Consider the following 20,588-nt stretch of genomic DNA (forward strand, 5'->3'; position numbering starts at 1 on the left):
AGTTGTTAAGGGTTCCCGGTGGCTCGCGTAGCCCTACCGCGCAGTTCTTCTGGTCTGCGGAGCCGTGAGCGCTCAGGCGGGCGTGAGGGAGGCGGGCCAAGCCGCGCGTGAGCGTGTTCTTCGCGTGGACTGGACACACGTAGCGCCACACACAACCCCGGGGCCTCCGCAGCGCGGTGCCGTGAACCGCCCCCCTGGCTCGCTGCCTTTACTGCAGTGCGCCCTCCCTGCCACCCTCCTCCCGCGGTCCCGCCCCGGGCCGGCTTGGGGCCAACCGGAGCCCGCCCCGCCCTTTCCTTATTTGCATATGACTGACGTTCCCCCGGGGCGGCCAATGGGGGCGGGCGCGGCGGGGCCTGACCCGCGCGCGGCGGCGGCGGCCAATGGGCTCACGGGCGGGGGGCCGGGCTTGCGCGGAAGGCCGCGGGGGAAGCGGGGAAGGGGCGGGGGGAGGTGCGGCGGGGGGAGGGGAGCGCGTAGTAGTGGCGGGGCGGGGAGGCGGCGGTAGCTCTGCGCGGGGCTCGCTCGGAGCGCACGGACGCACGCACGCTGGTCCGTCTGGCCGCTCGGAGCCGAAGGTCGACCCGGCGCTGAGCCGCGGGCCCGGAGCCCGGAAAGGCGGGGCGGCAGCACCGGCAGCCGGGGCGCGCGGGGCCAGAGCCGTTACCCGCCGGAGCTGCGAGGGAGGGAGGGAGCGAGCCAGCGAGAGGAGAAGGGAGGGGGCCACCCCCGCGCACGCGCGCCGCGCCCCGCCCCGCCTGCCCCGCCTGCCCCGCCCGCCGGGCACCAAGCGGGAGGAGGGAGAGGGAGGGGGCGGCGCCGATGGCCCCAGGGCCGCGCGCCCCGTGACGGCCCCCGCGCGCGCCAGGGGGCGGGGCGGGGCCGGCGCGCTCTGACCTCCCCCGCCCCCCGGGCGGCGGGAGGCAGGCGGCGCTGTGCGCAGGCGCGCCCGGCAGAGACCCCCCCCCCCGAGTGGGGCGGCCGGAGGGGGGCGGCGGGGGGGGGCATGCGGCGACGGCCTCCAGCTCCCCCCGGGCCCGAGCGGCAACGGCCGAGGAGCCGGCGGCGGGCGGAGTGGCGGCGGCCGCTGAGGAGGCTCGAGCCCCGGCCGGGCCCCCCCGCGCCGGACCATGTACTCAGCCCACAGGCCCCTGGTGCCCGCGTCCGGCGCGGCCTCCCGTGGCCTCGGCATGTTCGGTCAGTAGAGCCTGGGCCCTGGGACTGCAGGGGTCAGGGTGTCGGGGTGCTAAGTGCAGCGTAATGGTGATAGGGGTCTAGTACGAGAGTGATAGAGGCGGAGTACAGGGGTGACGGGAAAGTTACAGAGCTCAGCTGGGCCAAGCGGTTAGTGACGGCAGGTGGGAGTGTAGCGGGAGTGATGGGAGTGAGGCTAGGGGAGTAGCTGGGGACAGCTGTGGTGTTTGGGTAATGGGGTGGCACGGTCCGTTGTCATTGGAGGTGAGGGGTGCAGAGTAACTGGGTTGGGAGCGTGGATCAGGATAGGGGCAGCATGAGACCTGCTGGTCTTAGGTGTGGAAGTGAGGGGGAAGGGAATGTGATGGAGTAGTGGGGCTAAGAACAGGGTTTGGGAAGTGAGTGAGGCACTGCTTGCTTAGAGCAGAGTGATGGGCTGGAGTGTGCGTGGTGTGCTTTGCAGAGGCAGAAGGAGGGATCCAAGAACCTGGACCATAGTACATTGAAGAGGACTTGAGGGGCAGGACTAAAGGACTCTTCCCCCATTGTCTGCTGGTCCCCTTCTTCCCCACCCAGCAGATGAGGAGGCCCAATGAGAAAGATCTTGGTGAAGAGAGGGACAGGTTGAGGTCCTTGGGGTTGGAGGGCCCAGCAGGCTTTTGTGGTCCCCAGTGCCCCAGGGATTGGGGACAGGGTTCTTAGAGTGTCTTGAGACCCCCTCTAGTGTTGGCTTCCTTATCCTTCCTCTGTTGACTTGTCGTCTACTTTGTTTTTTGTCAGCCCCTTGCAGAATGAGGTCTCGAGGCTAGCGTCTTCTATAGAGCTTTCTTAGTCCAGGCTTTTGAAGGCATAGGGGGGGTCATCCCAGGTCAGAATGATCCAGATCAGGGGGAGGCCAGGAATGATGGAGACCAAGGCTAGGGCGTTTCCCTTCTCTCTTCATCGTCTTCCCTCACAGGGGCCTCCTCAGCTGGTTCCACTTCCCCCAGGGAGCCAGCAATGAGAGGACAGCCCACTCCTAACCTAGGCCTGCTCCAGGAGTCCTGCCAGGGATGGGTCCCAGCCCAGGGCTTAACCCTGCTACCGCCCAGCTCTTGGGGCAGAAGGTGGGACCCCTGGAACTGCCCTTCTGGGAGGGAAGTGGTTTCCTATGAAAATTCTCAAGAAAACACCTGGCACTTTTGTCTTCCTTGGGCACAGACTTGTAACAGTTCTCTTGTCTGCCTCATTGTCTGTGCCTTTTCTTCCAAGGGGTTTACCACACCCTCCCCTTTTTGGGCAAAGATGCTGGACGCTGCACCCAGGATAAGCTCAGAGCTTGAGAGGGAGGGGGGCTGGGAGACCTCTTTGTGGGCAGTAGATTCTGTTAAGGGACAGGGGAGACACTGGAGCCACCTGTGCCCAGCCCGGGAAAGGCAGGTCTGGCTCCTTGGGGTTTGTGCTATGGGGAGGGAGGCAAGGAGAAAGACTTAAGACCCCACACCTTGTGGGTAATGGAGAGGAAAGAGAAGGGGAAACCAAGCATGGTCTCCTCAAGAGAGAAAAAGGGAGTAGGAGGTGAAGATGAGGGGCTATGTCAGTTAGGGTGCTGGCAATGTGGCATGACTGGGGAGAGTTCCTAGCCCTGCTCAGGTTTTGGGGCCTTGGGAGTATGAGATGGCAGTTGAACATGGCCTGGTTTGTGACAGGAGCCAGTCATTCCTCTGGCCTGGTCCCTGGTGGCAGGGCTGGTGGAGGTGGGGGGAGGGAATGGGGCGTGAGGCCTATTTCCCTTCCCAGCTTCTGTTTTCTTTCGTATAAACCTCAGAATCATACAGGGAGGAGTTTTTCCTGAGTGATGTTGCACGCATGAGCCCACGGGGCTCTGGGATAGTGGAAGGGGGTGTGAAGGAGGCTTGGAGCCACCTCATCCAGGGTGGAAATGAGCTTGAGTTGGGATTCAAGGCCAAGGTTTCCTGCTGCACAGCTTAGCTGGCTTCTTCCCACAGTGTGGACAAATGTGGAACCTCGCTCTGTTGCCGTGTTCCCCTGGCACTCCTTAGTCCCTTTTCTGGCCCCCAGCCAGCCCGACCCCTCTGTGCAGCCAAGTGAGGCCCAGCAACCTGCCAGCCACTCAGTGGCCTCCACCCAGAGCAAAGGTGAGGAGTGGGGGGCTGCAGAACACATGGGGATAGCGTCCAGGGAGCCCAGGAGCCCTCTGACCTGCCTCTCTGCCCCTAGAACCTGCTGAGTCGGCGGCTGTGGCTCATGAGCAGCCACCAGGTGGGACAGGGAGTGCTGACCCTGGGCGGCCCCCTGGAGCCACCTGCCCTGAGAGCCCAGGGCCCGGACCCCCCCACACTTTGGGGGTGGTGGAACCTGGAAAGGGTCCCCCTCCCACCACTGAGGAGGAGGCCCCTGGCCCTCCAGGAGAGCCCCGGCTGGACAGCGAGACGGAGAGTGACCATGATGATGCGTGAGTGCCACGAGACTTGGGAAGTGGGAAGGGATGGTGACCAGAGATGGGGCCCTCACTGTCCCTGCCACTCCCGCCACAGCTTCCTCTCCATCATGTCTCCCGAGATCCAGTTGCCTCTGCCACCCGGGAAACGCCGGACCCAGTCCCTCAGTGCCCTGCCAAAGGAACGAGACTCCTCTTCGGAGAAGGATGGACGCAGCCCCAACAAGGTACCTCATCTCTATACCTGTCCCCAGCTTGCCCTCTGGCTGCCCAAGCCTGTTTTGTGGTTCTAACATCTCACTTGGGCCTCTGTGTGCTGCAGCGGGAGAAGGACCATATTCGGCGGCCCATGAACGCCTTCATGATCTTCAGCAAGCGGCACCGGGCCCTGGTCCACCAGCGTCACCCCAACCAGGACAACCGGACCGTCAGCAAGATTCTGGGCGAGTGGTGGTACGCCCTGGGGCCCAAGGAGAAGCAGAAGTACCATGACCTGGCCTTCCAGGTAATGCCTCTTCCTCTTGGCTCCTCCCCAGCTTCCTCTGGTGGGGTAAGTGAGTGGAGGGTCCCTCCTCTCTCTCCCGCCAGGTGAAAGAGGCCCACTTCAAGGCTCACCCAGACTGGAAGTGGTGCAATAAGGACCGGAAGAAGTCCAGCTCAGAGGCCAAGCCTGCGAGCCTGGGGCTAGCAGGAGGACACAAGGAGACTCGGGAGCGGAGCATGTCGGAGACGGGGACTGCCGCTGCCCCTGGAGGTTGGTTGGCTTCTTGGTTGACTTGTCCTGCCCCCTCCCTCCCTGAGAGGTGCCAGCTACCCCTTAGTTTGCTCAGCCCCTACCCCAGAACCCTATGTGCTATCATTTCATTTGAAGACCCTTACCCATAAGGGAACTGGTAGTTTTCTCAAATAAAAGAGCCAGGGAGGTCCAGACAGATAGAGTTTCCAGGCAGTCATTTCATTATCAGTTGTCATTTACTGAGCATTTACTACATGGCCAGGCACCAAGGGGAGTATAAGCTCTATTTCTGAAAGTCATACCCTCGTTTTCCAGATGAGAAGACGGACTCAGGGCGCCTGGGGGGCTCAGTTAAACGGCTGCCTTTGGTTCAGGTCATGATCCCAGGGTCCTGGGATTGAGCCCCACATCGGGCTCCCTCCTCAATGGGGAGCCTGCATCTTCCTCCCTCTGTGCCTGCTGCTTGTCCTGCTTGTGTTGTCTTTGACAGATAAAGTCTTTTTTTTTTTTTTAAAGATTTTATTTATTTATTTGACAGAGAGAGATCACCAGTAGGCAGAGAGGCAGGCAGAGAGAGAGAGGAGGAAGCAGGCTCCCTGCTAAGCAGAGAGCCAGATGTGGGACTCAATCCCAGGACCCTGAGATCATGACCTGAGCCGAAGGCAGCGGCTTAACCCACTGAGCCACCCAGGCGCCCCTGACAGATAAAGTCTTTTTTTTTAAAAAAAAAAAAAAAAAAAAGGAAAGTGAGAATTAGGCAGAGTCACTTGTTGGAATTTGTAGAAGACTAGTAAATGGTAGAGCCAAAGATTAAACCCCAGTTTGGTTGATTTCCAGAACCATAGTTGGAAGCCCCTCGTTGGCTGCTTTTGCTGACAGAGTGTCTCGCCTGCGTAGTACTGTTCTGAGGCATGTTTTTAGAGTGACCTGTGGGTTCGGGCCTGCAGTTCTCTGAAGGTGGGGTTGCTTCCTCTCTGAGATCTGGGGATGGAGACTCAGGTCCATGGTTATTAGCAAGCGAGCATCGCACGGCCTTCAGAGAAGGCCTGCTTCCTGAAGAACAGTCCATTAGAAAATGCCAGGCTGGTGGCTCCCAGGTAGCCCAGGATTTTTAAACTTCTTTTGCTCAGGACCTAGAGGTATGTGTGGACAGCCTGGGTGCCGCTAAAGACTTCTTGACTCTGTGACACCTCTCTCCTTATATTGTGCAGTGTCCTCGGAGCTCCTCTCCGTCGCAGCCCAGACGCTCCTGAGCTCGGATACCAAGGCTCCAGGGAGTGGTTCCTGTGGGACAGAGCGTCTGCACACAGTTGGGGGACCTGGCTCGTCCCGGCCCCGAGCCTTCTCCCACAGTGGGGTCCACAGCCTGGATGGTGGGGAAGTAGATAGCCAGGCGCTACAGGAACTGACTCAGGTCTGGGGGCACGGGAGCTGGGCAGGGAGGGCTGCCCCTAGGTGATGGCCCCCACTGAACTCTCCTGGTGCCCGCCCTGCAGATGGTGTCCGGCCCCGCATCCTATTCTGGTCCAAAGCCTTCCACCCAGTATGGGGCTCCAGGCCCCTTCTCAGCCTCTAGTGAGGGAGGTGCCCTGGCGGCTGGTGGGCGACCCCCGCTGCTGCCCACCCGGGCCTCCCGTTCCCAGCGTGCAGCCAGTGAGGACATGACCAGTGACGAGGAACGCATGGTCATCTGTGAGGAGGAGGGAGACGATGATGTCATTGGTGAGCAGTTGCAGGGCCTAGAATCCTGCCCAGAGAACAACAGGCTAAGGTTTGGGGGGTGGGCAAAGAGTTGATCTAGGTCTCAGGCTCTTCTTCTTTCTTGTCTTGCATATTTGTTTATGATTGCAGGCATGTTCAGCTCAGGCCCAATTGAGTAAGCCCAGCCCTGCCCTTGGGAAGCTCCTGGCCAGGCAGGAAACCAGGAGGACAGGGGCGTGGATGGTCAGGCCATGGGGCACAGTGTTAGGTGGTGGTACCTGCATGCTCTTAGGCTCCCCCGGTGGGCAGGTGGGCACACCTTAGGTGGAGGAACAGCGTTCTTGAACAATAGTTACTGCTGGCAAAAAGGGGTTGAGGCCAGGGTCTGGGCTCCCTGCTGTTCCTCCTGGACAGTCTTACACCCAGCACTTCTGCCAATACTCTTCGCTCCCTCAGCTGATGATGGCTTCGGTGCCACTGACATTGACCTTAAGTGCAAGGAGCGGGTGACTGATAGCGAGAGCGGAGACAGCTCTGGGGAGGACCCAGAGGGCAGCAAGGTGAGAGTTGGGGAATTGCTTCTGTTTCATCACGGTCCCAGGAAGGGGAGGTGTGTGTTCTTGTGTGCATCACTACAGAGAGATTAAGGCCCAAAGAGGGCAACTCCTCACCCCATGGTGAATTGGGTCACAGACTGGGTGAACTGAGGCCTTCAGCCGGCCTCGCTGCCAGGCAGGAGAGGGATGGTCAGGTTGTGGGTGTCCGGGCTCCCTTGATGTGGTCGTGTCCCCTCCTTCCACCTAGGGTTTTGGCCGGAAGGTGTTCTCGCCTGTGATTCGTTCCTCCTTTACCCACTGCCGCCCACCGTTGGACCCTGAGCCCCCAGGGCCCCCGGATCCATCACCTCCAGCCTTTGGCAAAGGCTACGGGCCCACCCCTTCTTCATCCTCGTCCTCACCTGCCTCCTCCTCAGCCTCAGCCGCCACCTCCTTCCCACTGGGCTCAGGGACCTTCAAGGCCCAGGAGTCAGGTCAGGGCAGCACGGCAGGCCCACTACGACCCCCACCTCCTGGGGCTGGGGGCCCAGGGACACCTTCCAAGGCCACCCGGTTCCTCCCATCGGATCCTGCCGCCTTCCGGCGCAAGAGACCTGAAAGTGTGGGAGGCCTGGAGCCACCAGGCCCCTCAGTCATTGCAGCACCTCCTGGCGGGGGAGGAAGTGTCCTGCAGACGCTGGTCCTGCCCCCAAATAAGGAGGAACGGGAAGGCAGCGGAACCCGCATGCCCTCAGCCCCAGCCCCGTCACTGGCCTATGGGGCCCCAACAGCCCCCCTGTCCCGCCCAGCTGCTACCATGGTCACCAATGTGGTGCGGCCTGTCAGTAGCACTCCTGTGCCCATCGCCTCTAAGCCCTTCCCTACCTCTGGCCGGGCTGAGGCATCTCCAAATGACACTGTGGGTGCCAGGACTGAGCCGGTCACGGGGTCCCGGGCGCCAGGGAGCTCCCCGCTGGGTGTAAGCTTAGTGTACTCGGACAAGAAGTCGGCAGCAGCCTCCTCGCCGGCCCCGCACCTGGTGGCTGGGCCCCTCCTAGGTGCTGTGGGAAAGGCCTCTGCCACAGTCACCAACCTGCTGGTGGGCACACCGGGTTATGGTGCCCCAGCGCCCCCTGCTGTTCAGTTCATAGCCCAGGGGGCCCCTGGCAGTGGAGCCACCACAGGCTCTGGAGCAGGCGCTGGGAGTGGCCCCAATGGGCCAGTGCCCCTGGGCATCTTGCAGCCGGGCACCTTGGGCAAGGCTGGGGGAATCACCCAGGTGCAGTACATCCTGCCCACGCTGCCCCAGCAGCTTCAGGTGGCGCCTGCCCCGGCACCAGCCCCTGGGACCAAGGCAGCAGCTCCTGGCGGCCCCGCACCAACCACCAGCATCCGTTTCACCCTCCCCCCGGGCACCTCCACCAACGGCAAAGTTCTGGCGGCCACCGCACCCACCCCTGGCATCCCCATCCTGCAGTCCGTACCCTCTGCCCCGCCCCCCAAAGGTGAGGCTTGGGCTGAGTGGGGATGGAGAGGGGCCCCAGGCCTGTGTAGCTGTCTGGCAACTTCTCTCTCCCTTTGCAGCCCAGTCAGTGTCTCCTGTACAGGCTCCGCCCCCGGGTGGCTCAGCTCAGCTGCTGCCCGGGAAGGTACTGGTGCCCCTGGCGGCCCCTAGCATGTCCGTGCGGGGTGGAGGGGCTGGCCAGCCACTGCCCCTGGTGAGCCCGCCTTTCTCAGTACCTTTGCAGAATGGGGCCCAGCCACCCAGCAAGGTAAGGGCATCCTGGCTCCTCCTGTTCCTGTCTCCTCCCCTCCTGGGTGTTGGTTTCTGTGCCATGGTGTCTGTGTCTTTCCTTTGATCTCTCGTACTTTTTTCCCTTTTCATATGTCTTTCTTGAACTGTCTGTAGGACTGTGAGTGCGTTTTTCTGCGTATTTCGATGTCTGTGTGCATCTCGATTCTGCTCTCAGTGTCTGTACCTTGTTCCTTTGTGTTTCACATGCCTTGCTGTTTTCTTTGTTCCTTTCTGTCTTAATTCTAAATTTTGTGTTCCCTGTCTTTGCTGAGACCCACCTTTCTAGGTCTGGGTCACCCCCCCACCCCATTTCCAAATCCCCAGCTCACCCCAGCCTGTGGGTGCCCTTGCCCACAGATCATCCAGCTGACTCCGGTGCCTGTGAGCACACCCAGTGGCCTGGTGCCGCCCCTCAGCCCAGCCACACTCTCCGGACCCACCTCCCAGCCTCAGAAGGTCCTGCTGCCCTCCTCTACCAGGTAATGGCAGCTGAGCCCTCACCTGGAGGCCAGGCCAGAGAAGGGTCTGGCAGGGGTGGGCAGCTCACCTCACTCCTCCCCCTTCCTCTCCTTGTGGCAGAATCACCTATGTGCAGTCGGCGGGTGGGCACGCCTTGCCCCTGGGCACCAGCCCTACGTCCAGCCAGGCTGGAACAGTCACCTCGTATGGGCCCACGAGCTCGGTAGCCCTAGGCTTCACCTCGCTGGGGCCCAGCGGACCCGCCTTTGTGCAGCCCCTGCTTTCAGGTGAGGGGCAGTGTGGCAGGTAGAGCTGGGGACCCAGGGTGGTGCGGAGGCAGCCCAGGCCCTAACTGGGGCCCCTGCCTCTCCTGTGTCTCCGTCCCTGCAGGCCAAGCTCCATTGCTGGCTCCTGGCCAGGTGGGCGTGTCGCCAGTGCCCAGCCCCCAGCTGCCGCCAGCCTGCACAGCCCCCGGAGGTCCCATCATCACTGCATTTTACCCTGGCAGCCCTGCACCCACCTCCTCTGCACCCCTAGCCCAGCCATCCCAGGCTCCCCCAGGTCTGGTCTACACCGTGGCCACTAGCACCCCACCTGCTGCCACCATCCTGCCGAAGGGCCCACCAGCCCCTGCCACTGCCACCCCGGCCCCTACCAGCCCTTTCCCTAATGCTTCAGGTGGGTGTTGGGCCAGCCCAGGGTGGGGTGAGTTGGGGGACTCAGGAGAAGGTCTCCAGACAGGCCTGGCTAAGCAAATGCTTTTTTCCCCACCAGCAGGCTCCATGACCTACAGCTTAGTGGCCCCCAAGGCCCAGAGGCCCACCCCCAAGGCCCCCCAGAAAGTGAAGGCTGCCATTGCCAGCATTCCCGTGGGTTCCTTCGAGGCAGGTGCCCCTGGGCGGTCAGGCCCTGCAGCTCGGCAGCCCTTGGAGCCTGGCCCATCCCGGGACCCCCCTCCCCCTGAGTCTGAGCTTGAGGGGCAGCCTACGACACCGGCCCCTCCACCACCCCCAGAGACCTGGGCTCCCATGGCCCGGAGCAGCCCCCCGCCTCCCCTGCCTGCTGAGGAGCGGACAAGCAGCAAGGGCCCTGAGACTGTGGTGAGCACTCAGCAGGCCCCAGGGGCTCCTGTTGCTGCCTGGCTCTGCGTTTCAGCCCATCATCTGCTTTTCTGCTCCATTTCTGTTCCCTGCACACCTGTATGACCCATGTTCTTGTTTCCCCCGGGGGTGGGGGTTGCGGTGGAGCTGGGCCTCCTATGTTCCTTTTGCTTGTCTGTATAATGGAGTCTTCTCCAAGACTCTACGTCTGGGTCAGTCAGCGTCCTACCTCTTTGTTGTTCTGAGTTTTGCACCACTGAGTCTGAATCCAGTATTCTCCATCTCTCTGCTATCCCTACCCCAGGCCAGCAAATTCCCCAGCTCTTCGTCTTCAGACTGGCGAGTCCCTGGGCTGGGTCTGGAGACCCGTGGGGAGCCTCCCACCCCTCCCAGCCCAGCGCCAGCTCCGGCTTCAGCCCCTGGTGGCAGCGGCAGCAGCAGCAGCGAGGGCAGCAGTGGGAGGGCAGCCGGGGACACCCCTGAGCGCAAGGAGGCCGCTGGTACCGGCAAGAAGGTGAAGGTGCGGCCCCCGCCCCTGAAGAAGACCTTTGACTCTGTGGACAAGTGAGCATGGGCTGGGGTCTGCGGCAGCGTGTTCGGGGCTGGCAAGAGAGGGGGGCAGCTGCAGCCTGGGACGGCGGAGGTGACCCTGCTGGCTCTCCAGCAGGGTCCTGTCAGAGGTGGACTTCGAAGAGCGCTTTGCTGAGCTGCCTGAGTTCCGGCCTGAGGAGGTGCTGCCTTCGCCCACCCTGCAGTCTCTGGCCACCTCGCCCCGGGCCATCCTGGGCTCCTACCGCAAGAAGAGGAAGAACTCCACTGGTAGGCGAGTGCGGGCCACCAGGGGAAGGCGGGGGACAGATGGGGGCTACCTCTGCTGAGCCTGCTTCTGTTGGACCAGACCTGGACTCGGCCCCCGAGGACCCTACCTCGCCGAAACGCAAGATGAGGAGACGCTCCAGCTGCAGCTCAGAGCCCAACACCCCCAAGAGTGCCAAGTGCGAGGGGGACATCTTCACCTTCGACCGTACAGGTGCCGGCACTGAGGCAGGCGGAGCTATGGGGGACCCAGCACCTGCAGGAAGGGTGGGGTCTTGGAGATGGGATTACAGAGGAGAGGTGGAGTGGGTGTAGCTGAGAGGAAGGATGGCGGGTCAAGGATGGATTGGGGGCGTTCTGGAGTCTGATAGGGTCCAGAGGCAGGTGCCCTCTCTGAACTCTGCTGGGGAAGAGAATTTGGTGAGGGCTGGGTGGACACTTCAGGCGGGGCAGGGGCTGGCTGCTGCAGTCTCCAAGACCCTGCCTCCTGCTCCACTCCCAGGTACGGAAGCGGAGGATGTGCTCGGGGAGCTGGAATACGAGAAGGTGCCATACTCTTCCCTGCGGCGTACCCTGGACCAGCGCCGGGCCCTGGTCATGCAGCTCTTCCAGGACCATGGCTTCTTCCCATCAGGTGAGTGTGGCTCCGCGTCTTGGCGGGCACTTGCAGAGGTCCTGCCTGCTCCTCTCACCCTGGCCTCCCCACCCCCCACTGTCCTTCTGTCCCCAGCCCAGGCCACGGCAGCTTTTCAGGCCCGCTACGCAGACATCTTCCCCTCCAAGGTGTGTCTGCAGTTGAAGATCCGTGAGGTGCGCCAGAAGATCATGCAGGCGGCCACTCCCACGGAGCAGCCCCCTGGAGCTGAAGCCCCCCTTCCTGGACCGCCCCCCACTGGCACTGCTGCTGCCCCTGTCCCCACTCCCAGCCCTGCTGGGGGCCCTGACCCCACCTCACCTGGCTCGGACTCTGGCACAGCTCCAGCTGCCCCGCCACTGCCTCCACCTCCAGAGCCGGGTCCCGGACAGCCTGGCTGGGAGGGCCCCCCCCAGCCGTCCCCCCCGCCCCCTGGCCCCTCCACAGCTGCCACAGGCAGGTGAGGGCTCCGAGAAGACCCCAGGACCCACAGTACGCCCCTCAGGACACGGACAGTATGTAGGTGGCAGGAATCGGGGGGTGGGGGGCAGGATGGTTCCCTCCTCCCCAATAAAGCCATTTCGTCCTTTTTAGTTTTGGGCGGAATGAGGCCTGCTCCTCTTGTCTATTCCCCTCTCCCCACAGCTTTCTCCCTGTGATGGGGGGCAGCTGAGGGGAAGCAGGGGCACAGTCTCCCTCCACCGAGCCCGTGTATATAACCTGGAGTGTGTTACCTTCAGACCTTTTCACTTGTACTTTATGCAAAATGGCTCATGTGAGGGCTACAAGCTGGTGGGTAGTGTGGGCCTTGGGCCACAGGGAGGTGCCTGTGGAGTAGGGGGAGTTCATGCACCCCTTTTTTCCCCAGAGGGGCTGGACTCAGGTTAGTTGGGGGTGGGGGCTCCTGCACTTTGCCACAGGCCTGGGGAGGGTTCTCTCCCCACCCCCTCTGCCCTCCCAACTTGGGTTGTACTTTCTAAGAAGGTGATTCCCCCTACCCTTGTCCCCATCCCCAGAACAAAACATGTTGATCATGTGCAATATTTCTTACTGTGCCGAGAAGCAGAAATGACCGAAATTAAAGCTGTTTAACACACCTGTGTGGCTGCCCACTCTACAGGGAGAAGGGGTGTGGGTTGTGGTGGTCCTGCCTCCAGATGGGCAAGAAGCTATACACTAGCTGTCTGCTCCCCCCACAACACACCCCTCACAGCAGGGAGCAATGCCAGGTCGCACCCTGTGGGCCGAGGACCCCGGCTCACTGTGGACTGAGCAGCCTTTCCGGCCCTGGTGCTTGGGGATCACTGTGGCTACTGTGCGTCTTACACAGACATCCGACAGGAGAGCGTTTGGAGAAGGTGTGAGATGAGGCTCTTACAAGGTGGGCAGTTCACCCTGGAAGCCGAAGCTGGACGTGGGGCAGGATACAGCGTTGTTCTCGGTGCCTCTTGCTGCCCCCACATGGCCCGAGCCAGCACTGCAGCCAGGCAGCAGGAGCCTCTCTGGGGCTACAACCTGCAGGGCCAGCCTGTGGACTGTGCCTCCCTGGCAAGGTGAAAACCCATGCCCTGTGTGTAGGGAGGGCCACCTGCGATGGGGGGGGGGTCAGGAGGCTTCTGCAGGAAGTGGCATCTAAGCTGAGACCAGAGCACCAGAAGTTCCAGCCTGGGGGAGATCTGCTGTAAAGAGGGGAGGACAGCTTTGTCTGCTGGGTCACTAGGTTTCCAGAATTCTTTTTTTTTTTTTTTTTTTTTTTAAGGGAGAGAGAGAGAGAGAGAGAGAGAGAGGAAAGCAGGCTCTCCACTCAGCAGAGAGCCCGATGCGGGACTCGATCCCAGGACCCTGGGATCATGACCTGAGCCGAAGGCAGCAGCTTAACCCACTGAGCCACCCAGGCGCCCGGTTTCCAGAATTCTTACTTAACCTTGACCATATAGGGTAGAGTGGGCAAACTGACTTCACCCAGTGTGTTACTGATGGGTGGGGCCTGCGTTTAGGGTTACTGGTAGTAGAAACCTGCCAGACTCCACACGAACCAGAGGGCCTAGATGGTTCGGCCGATCCCTGCTTTGGGCAGAAACAGAATACCCTCCAGAGCTCCAGGGTCACAGAGGTCGAGGTCGAGGTGGAGGGACCTAGAAGGGCTGTCCCATAAAGGAAGAAACGGGAGACTGAGGAACGAAAATTTAATGTTGGAGAGGGAGAATGCTTAGGGTGTGGCCTCTGGCAGGGGGACCCCCTGGCCCTGATCTTGGGCCAGCAGATGCAGAAGCAGGGAGTGCAGGGCTCGACAGACAGGTGTGTAGCCCAGGCGGCTCAGGTGCAGGTAATCGTACATGTCATGGTGACTTATGGTACCGTCTGAGTGCACAAAGCCGGGGTCGGCATCCAGGAAGTGGGCTCGTGGGTGGCCAGCCAGTGCTGCTCGGACCAGCTCGTTCACCTGTCGGTTTTTCTGACGAAGTGGGTTAGGGTGCTGGCCCCTCGGAAGCAGGCCCTGAGGAAGGGCACCAAGAGTTGTGGGGAGACATCCTACCGGCATCTGTGCTCTGGGCCAAACAGTTCACCCTCACCACGGAGTCCCCAGCAGTGCAATACACTAGTGATGGGAAAGTGGGGGATTAGCGGGATGATTCCCAATACTGCATCTGAGGCCCCAATTCAGCAAGAACCTTTTGGGTGTTTGTATCTTTTTTTTTTTTTTTAAAGATTTTTATTTATTTGACAGAGATCACAAGTAGGCAGAGAGGCAGGCAGAGAGAGAGAGGAGGAAGCAGGCTCCCCGCTGAGCAGAGAGCCCGATGTGGGGCTCTATCCTAGGACCCTGGGATCACGACCTGAGCCGAAGGCAGAGGCTTTAACCCACTGAGCCACCCAGGCGCCCCTGGGTGTTTGTATCTTTTCCAAGTATCAATCCTAAAAATATCAATAGCATGGCAAAGGGTCAATCCCTCTTTCTAAGGAGGAAAGGTTCTGGCTAGAAGTGATGGAGCCTGGATTTGCCCTGGGAATGTCTGACAACTTCTGGCTAATTGTTTTCAGTTTGGCAACCTTCAGCAGTTTCTTGAACAAAAGAGGCTAAACGTGACCTTAACTGCAGCTGCTGGGTCTCTAGCAAGCTTTGATGTGAGCTTCTGCCTGAAAGTCACTGCTCTGCCACCCTGCTCCCCAGAACCAGCTGCGGTTGCACTTGAGGGGGTCCTGGGCCACTGCCATTCTCTTCTCCCTGACACCCCCCCCCCACCTCTCACCAGCACCACGACGCGGGCCTGGGGCTGCCGCTGGTTCACCAGGTCCACAATGGCCTTGATGCCACCAGTCACTTGCTCTGCTGTGTGCCCATGGTTGTTGGTACCCACCCAGACCACCACAATCTGTGGGAAGAGAGGCAGGAAGCAGAGGTAAAGGGGGAGGCTTATAGGGGGCTTTCGCTGCCCACCCAAGCTCTGCTCACCTTGGGTCGGATGTGTTCCAGCTCCCCATTCTCCAGCCGCCAAAGCACATGTTGCGTGCTATCACTGCCAATGCCGAAGTTAAGTGCGTGCAGAGGAGAAAAGAGTTCCCGCCAGATCTGTGGGAAGAAGTGGTGTGGGCACAGGGGCGACAGCAGCAGGGACCACCGCCCTCTGTCCGAGTGTGCACCAAATGTCAGCAAGGAAGAGCCGGCCCTGCCTTATGGAAGCAGTTTGGTCAAAACCTCACCTGATGCAAACTTAGTCTATCTAGTCTCCCTTTCCTGGAGACTCATAGAAGCAAGACTCGCTTTATGGAAACCCATTCAGCTTGAGTCATGCACTCAACTACTAGCCTTACAGCCGATGAAAACCATTACAGTTTGACCTCACTTAGTGGAAAGGTAACACAACTGAGCCCCCTTTGTGGAGAGCTATTCCAGTTGACTTTCATTTTGCAGAAACACTAGGGCTTTGTGGATAACCATTCTTTGTGAATATCCATTTGGGCTGTGCACTCTCTTAAGCAAACAATAGAGTCTCACCTCAGACAATCTTGCAAAAAAGCCTCCATCTGACAAAGACAGGTCACACAGTTCCTCATCGGTACAATGTTGCACCTTACACCAAGATTTTGGGTGTGGGATGCTGCCTGAGGCTATTTTGGGTACCTCAGACTCTCTGATCCAGGTGTGTCTGTGAGGGCACAGGCCGGGGTGGGGCAGGGGGACCGGGACGGGTCTCACCTCGCACTGGTGCATTAGCTGGACCAACGAGTCCCCGATAAAGACGACTTCGGGTTCCTTATCTTTGCTGTCGGCCACGAAGCGATGGTGCTATGGGGAGGTACAAGGGAGAGTCCGTGGCACGCGCGCTTCTGGGCCCGCCTCGTTCCGCTTCCTTAGGCAGCACCACCCCGATTGCCCGGTTTCCTAATCACGTACAGAGAGGCGCCAAACAGCTGCTCTCCCGAGGCCCCTTCCGGACTCCTGAGTACGTAGGCCGGGTCGCTCACCAGGGACATCCAGCGTCCGTCGCCCTGCACGTCCTGCACCGGCGTGGGCTTGCTGGCCGGGTTCTCCCCTCCGCTCATCTTGGCGCCGCGGCTCCTGCAGGATGGGCGAGCTGGGCCGACCCGGGAGAGTGGGCCGAGGAGCTCTGCCACGCCCACCCCTCCCTTCCCGGCAACAATGGCCGGTCCCAACGCCCGCAGTCCAGCGAGCACAACGCCGGACCCCCGGGCGCCGCCTCCTCTGCAGGAGCGGAAACCTTCACTTAGAAGGGGAGGTAGAGTCGGGAGCCCACGCTTCCCCCGCGGCGGTAGTGCAGTGGACTCATCCAGCGCTTCCCGCCCAGGCCACTCTTTTTCGGGCGGCGGCCACTGCCGCTGGAGCACCCGGGCGCCTGGGGACGGAGGCGAGAACAGGCAGCACCCGTGGGGGCAGGGAGAAACCACCGCACCTGCGTCAGGGGGAGGGGCGAGCTACCTGAAAGGCCGAGAATTGGCGGGGGTGGGGTGGAGTGGAATCTAGACTCTTTCCTGGAGGGTAGAAACCGTTTGCTATAGGGCGAGAAATGTGCGGAATGATCACCAGCTGTGGGTGTGTGTGTGAGAAAAAGAAAGAGAGAGATCACCAGCTGTGTGTGTGTGAGAGATCACCAGCTCTGTGTCTCATTCACGTGGTGGTTGGGGGAGGGGAGTGAGTGGACGAGTCCATTCCTGCATCCCCTGAGGGGGTGACTCGTACGCACCTGGCTAGGAGGGGACGCGCCCATTTTCTACTTAAGTGGGGAGAAAAAAGGAAGATGGCAAAATGGGCAGAGCCTCACTTGTAAGGCTAAGGCACCACCAGGGTTTTAGTGAGCCTATATGTTCACATCCCAGACCCCCTCTCAAAAACACCAGTTTTTGTGGCATAAAATCTAAACTACCTATCTTTGCATTACATACACCACAGGTGCTGCAAAGAGGGCAGCAGAAGCTGCAGAAAGAGAAAGGAAACTAGAGATGCCACAAGGCCTAGGTCCAGCCTGGCGCCCCTCCCGCCCAGCTCATCTTGCAGATTCGTGGCCTCAGTTACCCTCCCTAAACCCACAGATGTGTCTGGGCTCTGAAATCTACATCCATAGCCAAAGCCACCTAAAGTCGCCCCCCAACGCCCCATATTAATCTCAAGTCTTCCCAGTTCTTCCTGTTCTCAGGGACCAGGTTGGGGGGGGGGAAAACCCCACCATCCTAAACTTCCTGGTTATATTCCTGTAGCTCTGCTCCCAGATGGAACCTTTCCATCTGTTGATTCTTCCTAGGTAGGTTGATACTGAGATAGTCCTATTTATCATGTTAATGTTTTGCCTCCATCCATTAGCCTAAACAGGGTCTGACTCATAGTACCAAGAACTTGGATGAATATTAAATGAATGGGTCAGATCCTGGCCTCATCCCAGCGTGTTGGGGAAGAGAGATGAGACACAGCTGGGAGAAGGATCAAGGTTGTGATAAAGAGAAGTAGAGGAGGAGGAAGAGAAGGACTCTGAGTGTGAGAGGTTTCCTAGTTGTATTTGAGTTAGGCCTTGAAATGTCAGGAAGACTGGGTAAGCAGTATTACATGGGTAATATAGCTTATTAGGGCATGGGAAATACTTTGGCCATAGCTTGATTTTAAAGACTTGGGGATGTGTGTCAGGGGGGCGGGGGTGGCACCTGGGTGGCTCAGTCAGTTAAGCTGCCAACTCTTGATTTCAGTTCTGGTCATGATCTCAGGGTCCTGAGCGTCCTGCTCTGCGCTCAGCCGGGAGCCTGTTTGAGGATTCTCTCTCCCTCTCTTTCTGCCCCACCCTTGTTCAAGCTCGCTCTCTCTTTAGATAAATACAACTTAAAAAAAAAAAATTAAATAATTAATTTGAGGGCATGAGCTGGGGTAAGGGCATAGGGAGAGGGACAAGCAAGCTCTCCACTGAGCAGGGAGCCCAATGCAGATCTCAATTCCAGGACCCTGAGATCATGACCTGAGCCGAAGGCAGACACTCAAGCAACTGAGCCACCCAGACGCCCCATGATAAATACATCTTTAAAAAAAAAAAAAAAGTCTGAGGGAGCAAGTGTAGATAGATAAATTGGAAAGGTAGAGAAGGGCTTTTGGAAGCGAAGCTTAGCAATAAACAGCTTTGAGTCACTCATTTCATTCAAATTGAGAACTGTTTCAAGTTAGGAATATTGGCTCATTTCGTACAGCCACCACATGAAGAAGGAGGTACTCCTTCCAACTCCATTTTACAAATTAGGACACTGAGGGTCTCGGCAGTTACACAGTTTTCCATGTCACACAACTCAAACATGCCAGCTTGGGCATTTGAAGCTGGGTAGCCTAACTGCAGATCCAAGTTCTGAATGACTCCACACTGACTGGGGAAGAATTCTGTGACTGCCTGGTGACCGGCTGCACATAAAGGCTACAATGGCCCCTTTTCCCCTTGCGCCTCGCCTCATCGCACTGTCCAGAGAGCAAGTCCGCTAATAGACATCTGAACCAATCAGCACTCAGAAAGGGGGAGGGCCCCAGTGGGCCTCACAGCCAATTGGTGGATGGGAGGTGTCTAAGGACAAATGAGAGATGTTTCTGACAGTAAGGCTGGAATGGGTGGGACTATAAACGGGACTGGTGCCTCGTGCCTGGCAGGAGCCAGAAGTCCACGAGCAGGAAGCTAGAGGGAGTGGGAGGGCACACGCATGCGCGTTGTACGCAGGAGGCCCAGCGTGAGGCCCCAAAGAGACCCCAGTACGTCGTGACCTAGGGTTACCGCGGAAAAGAAGCCACTGCACCCCACAGCCACGTGGGGTGGGTAGGGGGCAGGGTTCGTTGGTCCTGGAGAAGGTGAGATGCTCCACGCCCTGCCCCCACCAACCGTACCCTCCCTCCCTAACCTCAACTGCCCACCCTGGCCTCGTCTCCTACCCTAGGCCACCTGGCTGGTCCTGTGACTAGGCCCCAGTTCCTGGCAGCTGCGCCGTTGCCCCTTCTGCTTTACCGAGGTCTTCTCAGCCTCTCCAACTTCTTTTCTGCTATTTATCTCTTCTGCCCTTCTCCCTTTGCCATCTCTTTCTGCATTCTCCAGTACCTCCTCTATCCTTGGATTTTTCCTCTATCCACAATCTCTTCCTGGTTCAGCAGATACCTGTGATCTCATGATCCCGTCCCCCCCCCCCATCTTTTAGCTATTTCTTTATGTCCCGGCACCCTGTAACCCTCTCTATTCCCTGACATCCAGAGCCAAGGACCTTCCCATTCACCGCGACTCCCTTGACCCCACCCGACCTCTCTGACCAAGCCTTTGCCAGTGGCTCCCTCCCCACTATCTTACTCCCATCTCATCTTTGTAAGTAGTATTTCCACCTCACCCCAAACCATCTCTTCTTCTCACCGTTCTCTTTTAGTTTCTGATTACCTTTATACCGATGACCATCCTAGCTTTTTCTTCCAGGACACAATGGACCCCCGGGGGCCAGCCCCCCAGCCTTTCCAGCGGCCTGAGAAACCTGGTCGTGTGCGCCGTCGGAAGACCAGGCGGGAGCGCAATGAGGCCCTGATGGGTAACCGCCGGGCATTGACCCGTCAGGATCCTCCTGTGGCTAGTCAGGATCTCCCTGTGGCCGCTACCGCTCCCAAGCTTGTGGTCATAACCCAGGGCCGGCTGAGCCGGGAGCACTGGGGTCTCTTCAACCATGAAGTGAAATCTCTGGATGTGGCACGGCTGCTTAGCTGTGAGTCCATGGAGCCAGGCACCACTTCATTCCCCACCAAACCCTCCCTAAGCCCAAGCCGGGTCCAAGAACCGGCCCTGCAGTCAAGGGGCAAGGAGAACCAGGTTCCTAGAGGCTCGGGCCCAGGCCCACCCAGTCCCCCAGAGATCCCTGGCTTGGGACAGCTGCTGGAGGAGCTACAGTGCCAGCTGATTCTGCCACAGGCCTTCCCCAGGAGGAACCTAGTGCAAGAAGCCAGGGATGCCATCGTGGGCACCTTACAGTCCTGCCATGGCTGTGTGCCTGATCTCACCCTGGTGCTCCATGACTTCCAGCCACCCTTACCAGGTGAGCCTGCCTCCTGCTCCCTGTATTCCCCTTCCCCTGTCTGCTCTAGCTCAGCTGTCCCCCATGCTTTTTTCCTTTGTGCCAGGGACCAAGCCTGGAGGCCCTGAAAGCCAAAGGATGACATCCTCCTGGATCAGCAGCCCCGAGCAGGCCCTAGGGGAGGGGAGGCAGAGGAGGCAACGGAGGACAAAGGAGCTTACCTTTGCCATTTCTCACACCTCCAGCACTCCCATGGTGCACAGGGTGAGCCTGGCACCTCCAAAAGGTCCCTGGCCACCACCCTTGCCCTTGTTGCCTTCACCATCTGGGGCAGCCTGGGCCCCCCCAACAGCCTTTGACCTGCTGAAAAGTATCTGGCTCGTAGCCACACCACCCCCTCCCCAGCCCTGGGGGGTCGGGCCACAACAACCCCTGCCTCAGCCACCATCACCCTTGTTGCCTGGAACTTCTGCCCTGGACTGGAGCCCCAGCCCTCCTGCCCCACTGCCCAGCCTCTCCTGGGTAGTGGCCCAGAGCAGCCCAGAGACCTGGTCCTTTCCACCCATGAGACTGTACTGAGGGGGCTGAGGCTGGGCCGGGGGTACTCCTAATCACCTCAATAAAGTACCTTCTACATGATCCCCTTGATTTTCAGTGAGT

General features: G+C 59.6%; 3 protein-coding genes across 10 annotated transcripts; 2 read left to right on the forward strand and 1 right to left on the reverse strand.

The window, feature by feature from the left end:
• The first annotated feature begins 994 nt into the window (after nucleotides 1-994).
• On the forward strand, nucleotides 995-12,507 carry CIC (capicua transcriptional repressor). 4 transcript variants are annotated; one of them, XM_044257635.1, is made up of 20 exons: nucleotides 995-1,197; nucleotides 3,183-3,332; nucleotides 3,415-3,649; nucleotides 3,732-3,861; nucleotides 3,957-4,139; nucleotides 4,223-4,388; nucleotides 5,582-5,784; nucleotides 5,867-6,092; nucleotides 6,528-6,631; nucleotides 6,876-8,112; nucleotides 8,192-8,379; nucleotides 8,760-8,881; nucleotides 8,982-9,148; nucleotides 9,252-9,539; nucleotides 9,636-9,961; nucleotides 10,266-10,525; nucleotides 10,626-10,780; nucleotides 10,860-10,991; nucleotides 11,280-11,411; nucleotides 11,508-12,507. In XM_044257635.1, exons 1-20 carry the CDS (start codon nucleotides 1,131-1,133, stop codon nucleotides 11,873-11,875), a joined length of 4,839 nt encoding a protein of 1,612 aa, XP_044113570.1. In that variant the 5' UTR covers nucleotides 995-1,130; the 3' UTR covers nucleotides 11,876-12,507. The 4 variants fall into 4 exon arrangements, with proteins under 4 accessions (XP_044113570.1, XP_044113572.1, XP_044113571.1 ...); XM_044257637.1 differs by having other exon boundaries at nucleotides 10,629-10,780; XM_044257636.1 differs by having other exon boundaries at nucleotides 996-1,197; nucleotides 9,639-9,961.
• Nucleotides 12,508-13,581: 1,074 nt separating this feature from the next.
• On the reverse strand, nucleotides 13,582-15,960 carry PAFAH1B3 (platelet activating factor acetylhydrolase 1b catalytic subunit 3). 4 transcript variants are annotated; one of them, XM_044257663.1, is made up of 5 exons: nucleotides 15,879-15,960; nucleotides 15,610-15,699; nucleotides 14,866-14,982; nucleotides 14,663-14,785; nucleotides 13,582-13,908 (listed from the first exon to the last, which is right to left on the reverse strand). In XM_044257663.1, exons 1-5 carry the CDS (start codon nucleotides 15,954-15,956, stop codon nucleotides 13,621-13,623), a joined length of 696 nt encoding a protein of 231 aa, XP_044113598.1. In that variant the 5' UTR covers nucleotides 15,957-15,960; the 3' UTR covers nucleotides 13,582-13,620. The 4 variants fall into 4 exon arrangements, with proteins under 4 accessions (XP_044113598.1, XP_044113601.1, XP_044113599.1 ...); XM_044257666.1 differs by having other exon boundaries at nucleotides 15,808-15,916; XM_044257665.1 differs by having other exon boundaries at nucleotides 13,819-14,010.
• Nucleotides 15,711-20,567, forward strand: PRR19 (proline rich 19). Of its 2 annotated transcripts, none has more exons than XM_044257662.1 (3): nucleotides 15,711-15,856; nucleotides 19,343-19,949; nucleotides 20,035-20,567. In XM_044257662.1, the coding sequence occupies exons 2-3, from the start codon at nucleotides 19,349-19,351 to the stop codon at nucleotides 20,505-20,507; spliced, it is 1,074 nt and encodes a 357-aa protein (XP_044113597.1). In that variant the 5' UTR covers nucleotides 15,711-15,856; nucleotides 19,343-19,348; the 3' UTR covers nucleotides 20,508-20,567. The 2 variants fall into 2 exon arrangements, with proteins under 2 accessions (XP_044113597.1, XP_044113596.1); XM_044257661.1 differs by lacking the exon at nucleotides 15,711-15,856 and adding an exon at nucleotides 15,980-16,150.
• Nucleotides 20,568-20,588: the final 21 nt, after the last annotated feature.

Source organism: Neovison vison, chromosome 7 (assembly GCF_020171115.1).
Source record: "Neovison vison isolate M4711 chromosome 7, ASM_NN_V1, whole genome shotgun sequence".
Taxonomy (NCBI): domain Eukaryota; kingdom Metazoa; phylum Chordata; class Mammalia; order Carnivora; family Mustelidae; genus Neogale; species Neogale vison.

What these genes read in the sequence shown, in the direction of transcription:
- CIC (XM_044257635.1), top strand. Translation starts at nt 1,131, where the DNA reads ATGTACTCAGCCCACAGGCCCCTGGTGCCCGCGTCCGGCGCGGCCTCC. An exon ending in ATGGACGCAGCCCCAACAAG is followed by an intron (nt 3,862 to 3,956) that starts GTACCTCATCTC and finishes TGTGTGCTGCAG; the next exon opens with CGGGAGAAGGACCATATTCG. An exon ending in CTTCACCTTCGACCGTACAG is followed by an intron (nt 10,992 to 11,279) that starts GTGCCGGCACTG and finishes CTCCACTCCCAG; the next exon opens with GTACGGAAGCGGAGGATGTG.
- PAFAH1B3 (XM_044257663.1), bottom strand. Translation starts at nt 15,956, where the DNA reads ATGAGCGGAGGGGAGAACCCGGCCAGCAAGCCCACGCCGGTGCAGGAC. An exon ending in TGGAACACATCCGACCCAAG is followed by an intron (nt 14,786 to 14,865) that starts GTGAGCAGAGCT and finishes CTCTTCCCACAG; the next exon opens with ATTGTGGTGGTCTGGGTGGG. An exon ending in AGGCCCGCGTCGTGGTGCTG is followed by an intron (nt 13,909 to 14,662) that starts GTGAGAGGTGGG and finishes GCCCTTCCTCAG; the next exon opens with GGCCTGCTTCCGAGGGGCCA.
- PRR19 (XM_044257661.1), top strand. Translation starts at nt 15,980, where the DNA reads ATGGGCGAGCTGGGCCGACCCGGGAGAGTGGGCCGAGGAGCTCTGCCA. An exon ending in ACCTTCACTTAGAAGGGGAG is followed by an intron (nt 16,151 to 19,342) that starts GTAGAGTCGGGA and finishes TTTTTCTTCCAG; the next exon opens with GACACAATGGACCCCCGGGG. An exon ending in CTTCCAGCCACCCTTACCAG is followed by an intron (nt 19,950 to 20,034) that starts GTGAGCCTGCCT and finishes CCTTTGTGCCAG; the next exon opens with GGACCAAGCCTGGAGGCCCT.